We start from the raw sequence: 12,037 nt of genomic DNA, 5'->3' as shown, positions 1-12,037 counted from the left end.
GGGAGAGGGTAAAGGAATGTATTTCAAACAGAATGGTTCACTGATTTAATGCTATATGCCCCGTTCAGGAGAAATGGCCCCTGGCCTCCACGCAAGTGTCTCCAAATGTTCTCCCTAACTCGATTTCCCAAAAGATGAAAATACCCTAGCATTAAGCTGTGGAAGTTCAGAGTGGATTTTAAAAGGTCAAAAACAACAAAAAAGATAATATTTCCTTAGTTTCTTTACAGTCCCAATTCACCAAGTTTTTAATATTTACCCAGAGAAACAAAGGTGCATACAAACAGATAAGCCTAGAAGAGACTTCTTCTGAAAGCAATATACTTGCACCCCAGTGACAGCTGATAATTTTCTTTTTTCCTAATAGTCTTGATCATCTACACTGAGTTCACCATTTAAATACTATTTTACCAAAGTAGTCCTATAACTAAAGGAATGCCCTCAGTGTATGGGTGTATTTGCCTACCTGCCAGTCCTTATCCCTACCTACGACCCCCAACATCCCTACGACCCCCAACATCCATCCAGAAACAGGACCGGCTTTTACTGTAGTAATAGAGCTTGAAACTTGAAACTAAACTGGGGAAGGGCTGGACTTCAGCATCCCTGCTACTAGATACAACTGAGACCATCCACAAGCATCCACACTGCAGGGCAGGACGGCAGCCCCAGGACCCTCCTGAAGGCTTTTGGAGTATCTAAACTTTTAGATTGTTTTCATGTAAATTAACCTAGCAACTAAAGTAGCAATGTGGTAGGATGTGTTTGTTAAGTAAATAGAGATTGAGGGTAAAATACACCACCATGGTGCATACGGGGGAATCCCTGGGGTGGAAACTAACAAAACACAGTATGAAAAGATGTTTCTCTTTTTGGAGAACAGCTCCCTTCCAAGCCTTTGAGTTAAGCTTTATGCTCTGTGGAGGTTTTTACCCTCCGAGCTCTCTATTTTGTGCAGCTTGAGGCAGAACAAACGAACAGATTTGGGCTTGACAGATTTGCTTTTGAATTCAAAACTGACCAAGGACTATTTGTGTGATTCTAAACTGCAGGAGGGCAGGGCAGGTGTCTCATTCAATCTGACTCGCCCAGAAGCTGCCCTCACTGCTGCTGGAGGAATGCAGTGCCCTCTTCCAGATTACCTGAGAGAAAGAGTATTGTTAGTTTTCCTAAAGTCAGCCTCTGTGGGGAATTGGGTTATTTACAAATGAAAGGGTGTAAGGATGTACTCAAAAACAAAACAAAACCCCCACAATCTGGGTGAATCTCAAATGTGACCCAAGAGTCAAAGCTGGGGCAATCTGTGCAGTCACAGCAGCTGGGTTATAACTCAATGTCTAAAATATGTTTGTGTGTCCACATTGCTAAAAATAAATGATTAAATAAATAAATCTCTCTTGCAGAATTTCTAATGACTTGCATAGCTTTTCAAGATGGAGCCTAATTCTCAGCTACTTTTATGTGTGAACTGCCCATGTGATTTTCTCCCAAAAAAGTACAGTAGAAAGAGGGAAGGGGTAGTCTTTCTTGTGGAGAAATCTAATCAAAACCTCAGTCAGGGGATGTCCAGTGGTCACGCCTGTGAGAGATTGTCTTGACTGGTCACTCACTGGGGCAGGGAGGTGGGCCTGGACTGTGTAAGAAAGCAAACGTAAGCATAAGCCAGCCAGCGTTGCTCCACCGTGGTTTCTGCTCCAAGCTTCTGCATGGACTTCCTGCCCTGACTTCACTCACTGATAGATTATTACCTGGAAGGTAAATTGAAATAAACCGCTTCCTCCCCTAAGTCACTTCTGGTCAATGATTTAACACAGCAAACTAGAACATCGTGCAAGGGACCTATAAACAGAAGGACCTAAAAACCCAAGTATCTGTCAGTTGATCATATAGAGTATGATGCAACCATACAATGGAATATTCTGTTCCATATTGTTCAGCAATACGGAAAGAAGTACTCCTACATATTCATCCAAGTGGGTCTCGAAGAAACATGCTTAGTTAAAGGAGTTTGAATACACAACTCTTCAGAGATTAGTGTAACAGACATGGGAAATACTTGCTAAGGGACATGGGTTTCTTTAGTTGTTAATTATAATGTTCTGCAATTAGCTATCAGTAATAGCTAACTGTGGACTGTTTACTTTAGTAAAGGTGTCAATTGTATGGGACTATGAATTGAATAAAACAAAGAGCTATAGCAATGAAAACTAAGTTGAATGTCCTGGGGAAAGTCCATTGTGGTTCCTCATTCTGAAGAACAAAACTAAAGACTCTCACTGCTCCACCTCATTGATGTTGCTTAAGCTTAGAGTCTTCCTTTCCTTTCCCTTTTCTTAGCTCCTAGACATTGGAAGTGATCCTAGGACAGTGGGCATCCAACAGAGCTTGGGGATCAACACCCCAGAACAACGGTGATCAACTCTTCAAAGATTAAACAACTTTGCTGTCATTGTTTTTTCTTCAGAACAAATACTAGTTTAAAAAAGTCTCATTCAGAGAAAACAACAGCATTTTAAGACAGACTTCAATGTTTTCAACATCATGCCCACAAATATAAGGCATTCTAAATATGGAAAAGTCCTTTCAAAGCAATCTAAATATACAATTCTTCCACCTAGACTGGTAAGCTAAAGGTAGGAATTACCCAGTTCACAGATCGCCACCAAGCCCTACTATCATTGAGTATTGGTCATCATTGCTTTAGAAACCTTTAGTTTGTTAATTACCTTCAATTTAGTCTAGGGATTAAAGACATAAATTTTTTATTTTTTGTTTAAATAATTTTTGGTGCTGGAGATTGAACCACATATGCTCTACTATGGAGCTATATCCTCAAACCCAAAAAGATTTTAAAATCTTTTTATATTTCGTATATATTACATATATTTTATATATTATAAATATCTACTTATATAAGTAGATATTAATATATTATATACTGTCATATAATATAAATATATAAATGTGTTATTTATTTTATTTATAGGTTGTATCATATCTAACCTATATTAATATATTACATAGTATTATATAACATTAAATATATAAAATATTTATAAGTCTTTCATAAATAAATAATTTATTTTATAAGTCTTAGGTAAACCATATCTAAACCTTGATCACCATTATCAGAATATCCTGCAAGTCTCCCATAGCAAAGAGTGGCCCACATTATTTTTATATGTAGGTATTTTTTAGTTTATTAAGAATTAATAAACACTACAGGAGTTCCAGGACAGGTTCCACAGTTTCAGAGACTCCCTGTCTCAACCCTCCCCCCAAAGAATTAATAAACAGCTTATTAAGAATAAAGCCCTCTCTTGCATAGACCTCAGAGCCTTTAGGAGAGGGGTGTGACAGACATCCCACTTATGGCTGAGCACTCCAAATTCTCTTTCTCTTTACGTGTTGTTCATCTAATTGTCTGTGTCAATTATCATCTACTGCAAGAAACTTCTCTGGTGAGGGTTGATAGATATACTATCTATGCATATAGCAAATGACACCAGGAGTTATTGTTATGTTTCTTTAGAATAGTAGTAGTAGTATGTTTTCCCCTAAGGCACAGGACCTCTCTAGTCTCAGGTTCTTGGTCTCATTAAAAGTATCAGGTATGGGTTCCAACTCATGAAATGGGCCTTGAATAAAAAAAACTGGTCCTCCAATAAAATTTGTGCCACTATTGCACTGGTCTGTCTTATAGGCAGGTCATTATAGCAATCAGGGTTCATAGTTGGGTGAAACTGACAACTCCCCTTCTTCGCTGGTAGCATGCACAGAACCTTCCAGCACTGTAAGTGCTAGCCAGTAGGGAGGGAAGCACCAGCTTGGTTTTTCTATGTTCTGTGTCCTCAGCAGTAGGGCCTTACCATCAGGTTGTGCAGAGTAACCAGAAGCATTTCCAATAGTCTGTGATGTTTGGGGATCTATAGGACCACTTCGGTGGACCACATTATTGATGCATTACAAAAAACAAACAAAAGCCCAACTCCTTAGAATAGCTAAAGCAAGGTACGAGTCTCCAGAAGGTACAGTTAAAAATAAGACTCTGATCACTGGGAAATCCTTCATTGTGGGAAAAATTAAAAGAAAAAAAAAAGCAGAACAATATACCAAGTAATAAAAATAATATGCAGTACAAAATAAAACGGTGATATGCTTGTTCCCTTAGATCAACAAACGCTGAAATACGGTTTTATTGTATTTAGGAAAATAGGGACTTTCATACATTAGTGAATGAAAGGGAAAGATAAAGATTTGGAAGGGCAATTAATCAGTATCTACTGAAAATTTAAATGTGCAAATCCTACACAGTAGTGACTTCCCACAGATACTCTAGAGAAACATTCATACAGAGGTGGCAGCTGCTTGACTTCACCTCTCAGCTCCCATGCTCTAGCTGCACCCAGTGTCTTTAGAGTAATCCGAGGACCCATGAGATGACCCAGGGAATAAAGCCAACGACCTGAGTGCCACACCAGGAACTCATGTGAAGGAGAAAGATGATCAATCCCATAAAGCTGTCCTCAGATCTTTACACGTGTGCCACAGTCATAGTTCCCACCCATCCAAATAGCCACTTTTTAAAGTATAATCTTGGCATAGTGACATGCCTTTAATTCCAGCACTTGGGGATAGAGTCAAGCATGCTTGAGGCCAGCATGATCTAAATAGCAAGTTTCAGCCCACCCTGGGCTATACAGTGAGACCCTACCTCAAAAAAAAAAATCCAAACGTTTATTTTTGCCCCACAAAGAACAGCAAACTTGGCCGTTCTGTATTATGCCCTTGCTTTTTAACATTCAGCCACCCTTGCCTCAAACCACACAGCTCCTATTCTCTTATTTATGTTCGCCTTTCCACCAGACAACATGGTTTGAGAACTTGGCTTTATTCATTGTGTGCCATTATTGCCCAAGCACAGATACCAAGCAAATTTGAGAGCATTTGAGAAACTGTTGAAGCATGAATGTATTCTATGTTGTACTCTGAATTTATATGAATCAGTTAAAGAACAAAGTTTATTTGGAGCGTCACAGAAATGTCATAAACTGCACTATCACATATGCTTTAATTAACACAGAAATGATAAATCTTCAGGCTATCTGTGTCAAGTTTTAAAAAAAAAGTACTTTAGACTATGACTCTGATTTCTGGAAAATTATTCACCTTGGAAACACAATGCATAAGCAAAAAGACTTCTGAGTGACCGGGATGGAAAGGGGGGGCCCATAGTTTTAAACCAGTGTATGTGTGCAATCCCTGTGCAGTGAGAAACACTTGAAGGCAAAGCACACACATGCGTCTTACAGAGATAGGCTGTTAAGCGCATCACCAGCTGGAGAGCACACTTGTTCTTGCACAGGACCTGATGTGGGCTCCCAGCACCCACATCCAGCAGCTATCAGGGATCCTGGACCTGGCAGCATGGGGCAGTGCACTCATAAATGTGCATTCCCACACACGATACACACATATACAAAAATAAAACTAAAAGTACATTTTTAAAAAGCATAGAGTACTATTTTATGCATTTTCCCCCACAAGATATACAAGCTACAAGTTTCTTTTCATGTTCCAGAACACGTATGTTTAAAAACTTATTTGCCAAGCAATATTATTATGGCGTTTAAAACATAATTTTTATAAATAAACTTAAAAGCCCAGACCTGCCTGAAATATTAGCTAGCTTTCTACTGAAAAACTCATTGTCATAAAATAAATGTATTTTCTAAAACATGAACTACGAGAAAGGATTTCAGAGACAAGTGAGTGCCAAGAAAAACTTTAAAAATGACAGTAATGCTAAGGAAGGCCAGGCTCTCCCTCACTGATAGGCCCGTAAGAAAACAACAGCAAAACCCAATCTGAGATCTTAATGAATTAGCCTCCCCTTTGCAGCCAGTATAACCATTCAGTGTTTGGGAGGCTGAGGCAGGAAGGTCAGGAGTTCCAGGTTTCTCTAGCTAACACGGTGAGACCCTTTCTCAAAAGTAATTAATTAAGCTAATTAATTAATTAAATTCTGGGGGTGGGTGATCCCTAAAGTCATTTTAATAGCATTCTTTAGTATTCAACTAATAGTCTGGGAAAGCTCTTCATGATATGCCACCTGTACAATCTGATCAGTTAATGCTGGCTTGGCTTTTAGTCAGAATAGGAGAAAACTGAGTTATTGCATGCGCGCACACACACACACACAAATCATTAACTATCAAAAGTTATCTGAGAGGTTGGAGGGCTTGCTAGACAATTAAGAACTCTTATTGTTAGGCTAGGGCCACAGCACTGACCCTGCCACCACCAACATGGAGACTCTACCCTCTACCAATTCTAGTTCTTCCTGCTCGAATGCCCCCACCTGAAGCTAAAGAAGCCATCTGGGCTGTACATGCCACTGGCCATGATGGTGTATGCCCTGGCGGGGTCTTTATTACAAGTCACAGGAAGAATAATCTATGATTTTATTACTGAGTCTCCAAAGACAGACTCAGTGTCTGATAAACACAGACACCAGAGGTCATTGAGTAAGCAGACAATATATTATGAAAGGACATAGGTGGCTTAGGTTAGGACCTGGATCTCAATGCACCAAATATTCCAAAGCTCAATAGGATTTTTCTTCTCTTAGTTGGCTATGTCTGTGACATGTTACATTTTTTCATGACTACTGTATTCATGAGAACGAAATTGCCAGATTATCTGGTGGGCAAATGCTTTTAAGGAATCAGTGGATCCTGAATTTATTCCTATTAACGAGGTTTTAGAGGCGGAACTATTTCCCTGTGCAATGTGGAAAAGAGTGAAGAGCACAGTAAAAACAGCACTGAATGACACCCTAGCGGGCTCATTAAGGTTCAGACTGGAACCCCTTGGTATCAGAGCTCCTTGCAGCACTTTTCCTGCTGATCTAGTCTGTACCAGCTACCATGGCATCCACTACACTAACAGCATTTTCTAAAACTATAATATTGAATAAAGTGATTGGTTTTTTTGTTTTACAACCCCTTTGTGATGGTTAATTTTGTTTGTCAACATGACTACATCTGAGTCAACTAAAACCCAAGCTGTTGGGTATGCCTGTGAAGGGTTTTTCTTGATTGGATCCTTTGAGATCAGAAGATTCATCCTAAATCTGGGCCACCTCTTCTCTTGGCAGTCCAAATAAAGGACACGGAAGAAGCTTTTGTTGTTTGCCAGCTTGGCCTCATTTTCTCTGGCAAGCTCATCTACCCTGATGCTGAGACATTCCTTTGCTGGTATTAGAACCGACTTCTTTGGGATCCCCAAAATATATTAAAGACCAACTGAGAATCCAGCCGTGTGGACTGAACGACTGCAGGATTCTTCCTATCAGGGGATAACCATTGTTGGCATTCTATCAGTTCTGTGCCTCTAGAGCAGTGGTTCTCAACCTGTGGATTGCAACCAAATGGAGAAGTCAAATGATTCTTGTACAGAGGTGGCTTATCAGATATCCTGTACACCAGATATTTACATTATGATTCATAACAGTAACAAAATTACAGTTACGGTTAGGGGTCACCACAACATGAGGAACTGTATTAAAGAATGGCACCGTTAGGAAGGTTGAGAACCACTGTTCTAGAGAACCTTAACTAACATACCCCTAGCCATTTTTTGGACAAGGTATTTCAGATTTTCAGAATTAATGTAAATTGAGAAGATTCTGAGGTCTGAGATGTTTGGGCAGCTGGTTAGTTCCTCCAGTGGTCCTTCACTTTTAAACAATCTGTGTGGTATTAAGCAATTCAGAAACATGCAAGAATGTTTCCTGGACAATAAGATGCATGAAAAGAGCATAAATAATTTTTTTCTAATTAGAAAAAAAATCTCTTACCATTCATGTACAGAAGACCTGAATTCAGTTGCCAGCGTGCACAGCAACGCACAACTGTATGTTACTCCAGTTTGAGGAGGTCTTGATGCTTTTTTTCAGGTCTCCACAGAACCAATACACATGTTCACATATGTGAACATACATATATATATAAATTCTAGAAATCTTTTTTTAAAGTTATCTGTAAGGCCAGCAAGATGGCTAAGCTACAGGTAAAAGCACATGCCATAAACCTTTGGTAACTAGAATTCAGACTTCTTTTGAGTTTATAATCCCAGCTCTGGCAAGTCCACAGTGAGCCGGGAGACAGGGAGTTGGCTGCAAGTTCCAAAGGCTGGTGTGCACAGCACAGTAACAGAAAGAAGTCTCAAAACAAGGTGGAGGGAGAGAACTGATTCAAAAGTTGTTCTCTGATCTACACGTGTTTATTTACGTGCGAGCGCGCGCACACACACACACACACACAGTTATCTGCAGTTATGGTACGACTACTTCTCGGATTATACAGAAAACTAACACAATTCAAAATAGGCAAGATAAATTTAATGCCAGCAATAAAGCTACAGTTTAACATTCCACAATTATAATCTTCTAAGCATAATACAGGGAGGGAACAAAGAGCCAAAGTATCATTACACTATCAGTACGGTTTGGCACTGATTCTAAGAGACAGTTTAATTTCTTCGACTCAGATTTTCTCCTCTTTAAGTCTTTAGGAACACTAGAGATTCAGTCCATTAAAAACATTAAAAACTACAGGGCTGGAGAGACGGCCCAATGGTTAATGCTGGCTGCTCTTCCAGAGGACCTTCCAGTCCCAGAGGATCCAGCGCCCTCTTCCGGACTCCTCAGGCAATAGGTGCACACGGTGCACAGACACACATGCAGGCAAAGCACCCATCCACATAACAAAAATAAAGGGTAAGCTGAGCTGTGGTGGCACACGTCTTTTACCTCAGCACTTGGGAGGAAGAGACAGGTAGACCTTTGTGAGTTCAAGGCTAACTTGGTCTACAGAGCAAGTTCCAGGACAGGGTCCAAAGCTACAGAGAAACCCTGTCTCAAAAAACAAACAAAACAAAACAAACAAAAAAAGATTAAATATTTTTAAAAATACAATGACAGCATTTGTTACTTTTGTTACTATCAATACAAGGAAAATTAAAATGTTAAAGTTTGCCACATTTTTACAAATATAAGGAAGCATAAGTTGTCAGTATTCATGCTTAAACTTGAAAGAAAATTCTGGAATTGTTGTGAAATATTGTCTCAAAATAACCGTTCAGAGGATATATTTTATTATATGAATATCAAATATTTTATAATGATTTACTAAAACCTCATGTATTTTATAAAATAAATACTATCATAAAGTACACTCCTAACTCCTAACAGAGGTAATGAAAGAATTCAGGATTGAAATGCATCCAGTAGGAAACTGATTCTTGTTTTTCTTATCAGTTCTTTTGGTAAGAAATGGCTTCTAGTGTGATGGACAAACTTGATCTTTGCCAGGTGCTGTCCTCTGCTCTTCTGTTTCTGCCACAGCAGTGAGGAAGAGTTCCTTAAGAACTTCCTTATCTAAATTCTTGCCTGAGAATAAAACAAAACAGTGATTACACGAGGCTTACTAAAACAACATCTTGATTTCCAGAGTGTTTAAATACACGGTGTTCTCAGTAACTGCATGATTCCTTCTACAGCTTTCTAGTTAAGCCTCAAATCCAAGTTAGCATTTGAAGTAACCACTTTTCTAAGTCATCTGAAGAACAAAGTTCTAGCAAAATCTTACATTATCTGTGATTCAGACAAATACACAAGCTTATTTAGTTAATACTGGTTCAATAGCACATTATATCTCCTACAAGCCTATCTCTGTGTATTTTTCTTTAGATATTTTGTTACTTACCAATAAAGACCAGTTGACTTCTTCTCTCAGCATCATCCTTCCAGCTTACAAGGCTCTCTTCCAGGTCATACAGTTCATGGATGCCTTGCACAATCATTTGCTGTGGTTTGTCTTTGATGGATACTAGTCCCTGCTCAAAGAACAATGATCACTCAGTTCTATCTCAAATTTGCAAGCAGAAATAATACAGCAAATTTGAAAATATTGTTTTTCAAAAGATAATCTCATAATAAAGGTAGGAATACCTGATTCAATTATTTGCTTATTTTAAGTTTTTAAAAGTTCTAATAATTTTGAGTATACTGACCTCCCCTCCCCAAGACAAGATTTTTCTGTGTCATTGTGGCTCTCCTGCAACTCCCTCTGTTGACCAAGCTGGCTTCAAACACAGAAATCTGCTTGTCTTTACCTCTTGAGTGCTGGGATTAAAGGCGTGCACCACCACACCTGTCTACTTCTTCTCTTTTCTGTTTTGTTGTCTTGCTTTATTGAGATAGGGAATTGCTCTGAAGCCCCAGGTGGCTTGAAACTCACTATGCAGGCCAGGCTGGCCTCGAACTTACAGAAATTCACTTTCCTGACTGTACATCATGCCTAACAATGATAACTTTTCTAATGTTAAAATTAGTATACTAGGATATTTTCAATGTTATTTATCACAACAAAAAACTGAAAGTGACCAAATCTGTTATTGCACCACATCACACTAACTTCTCTGCCTTAAAGGTCTCATACTTCTTTCACAAATGTAACAAGAAAATTTGAGAAATTAAGGTATTCTGTTGGTGAATCTGTTTTGGAAATGTATTATAATAAACTTAGGTAGTGATCAAATTGAAAGCTATTATATTCATCTGTAGCTCAATGTGGGGGTAGCAAGGTAGCTGACTCAGAGGGTAAACACACCTAAAACATGACAAATTGAGTCGGATTCCCAGAACCCACAGAAGGAGAGACCTGACTCCCACAAAGTTATCTTCTGATCTCCACCTGCACACTGTGTTATATGTTCATCCATTCAGACAAACAAACACAAACACACACATCCAAATGTCATGTAATATGAATGGCTTTCCAAACTGAACAAGAATTCCAGTGTTTTGTACCTCTGTATAAAATATGACAAATGTTTATAGTGTCTGCTAAATGCATCAAGTAATATAAGACTCGGCAGTGCAGAATTTTCAACATTACTTTTCTGTTAAATGAAGCTCTCTTGTAAAAATAAAGCATTTCTCTAAGTGACCAATCTGTGCAAAAAAGAACAGTTTTGACAGTGTCAAGCTTATAAGCCAGATAACCGCGGGAACACCTGGCAGAGGAGATCTGGCTAATGAGCCAAGGTACACAGGTTATTTGAGGTGCAGCACTAAATGAAGCTATGCAAATAACCATGATTTTGTTGTTGATGTTCTGTTTTGTTATTGTTGTTTTAACAGTGATTTCTAAAGCTCCTTTTCAGCAATGGAAATTATTAAAATGAAGGCAGACAAAGGTTATTTGTACTAAAAATAGTGTTTCTGTTTAAAACCAAGTATGGTTTTTACATAACAGCCAAGAAAAGGATTCTCTCTGCCAAGTCTGTGAGGGAAAACTGCATACTACACCTTCAGCCGTATGACCTCCATGCAGTGGCCGTCCTTGTTTTGTACGTTCTTTTCCCACAGGAGATTCTGTATTGGGCGACACAATTTCATAAGACCAACCACTGCAAATGCAACAACTATGCAACAAAACAGCTCATGAATCATTAATCAGTTAAAATTGCATTCACCTGGATAAATACATTTAGACACTCTTCCTTTGCACTTCCTGGTACTTCAAATGTGACTGTAATAATACTCTGCAAATCAAGAGAATAATCCGTAAGTTTTATTGAATCATCCACCTATTTTTAAAACTATAACCAATTTGAAAATGAAAAGAGAAAAGAGCTATACTTATGGAGCTTTAGCTGACTAATATTATTAATCATTATTTTCCTCTTTGGGAATTATCAATTCTACAAAGTAGATCAATAGTATTTAAAAACAGAAACAAACAAACAAAAACTCTTTCATGTAAGGAGGGTGCATACATTGTGTGCATTCTTCCAGGGTCATCGATGGCATCTTTTCCTTTGCTCATCACAGCAATCCTGGGAAGTGGGGACTATTTCACTTCATAAGTTGGGCAAATGAAGCTCAGAAGAATAAACTACCCTGATGCAGAAGCACCGCTCAAAACAAAGGTGTGATTCTGCTCTTAGAAAGAAAGGCATGTATGGT

The 12,037-nt window shown here is 38.6% G+C and overlaps 1 protein-coding gene and 1 pseudogene across 2 annotated transcripts in view; one reads left to right on the top strand and one right to left on the bottom strand.

Moving 5' to 3' along the window:
* The first annotated feature begins 5,738 nt into the window (after window positions 1-5,738).
* LOC148121350 (oligosaccharyltransferase complex subunit OSTC pseudogene) lies at window positions 5,739-6,723 on the top strand (annotated as a pseudogene).
* A 1,659-nt stretch (window positions 6,724-8,382) lies between these two features.
* LOC125403423 (zinc-regulated GTPase metalloprotein activator 1) overlaps window positions 8,383-12,037 on the bottom strand; it is a 44,867-nt gene continuing 41,212 nt past the window's right edge. For both annotated transcript variants that reach the window (XM_048438735.3, XM_048438736.3), the window contains exons 12-15: window positions 11,545-11,613; window positions 11,378-11,443; window positions 9,771-9,900; window positions 8,383-9,454 (exon numbers count right to left, since the gene is read on the bottom strand). In XM_048438735.3, coding sequence (XP_048294692.3) covers window positions 9,345-9,454; window positions 9,771-9,900; window positions 11,378-11,443; window positions 11,545-11,613 — 375 coding nt within the window. In that variant the 3' untranslated portion in view covers window positions 8,383-9,344. The remainder of the gene's footprint in view (window positions 9,455-9,770; window positions 9,901-11,377; window positions 11,444-11,544; window positions 11,614-12,037) is intronic.

This window comes from Myodes glareolus, chromosome 7 (genome assembly GCF_982192425.1).
Source record: "Myodes glareolus chromosome 7, mMyoGla1.1, whole genome shotgun sequence".
Taxonomy (NCBI): Eukaryota; Metazoa; Chordata; class Mammalia; order Rodentia; family Cricetidae; genus Myodes; species Myodes glareolus.
The sequence above is the reverse complement of the archived record's forward strand: the minus strand, read 5'-3'. Positions and strand labels throughout refer to the sequence as shown.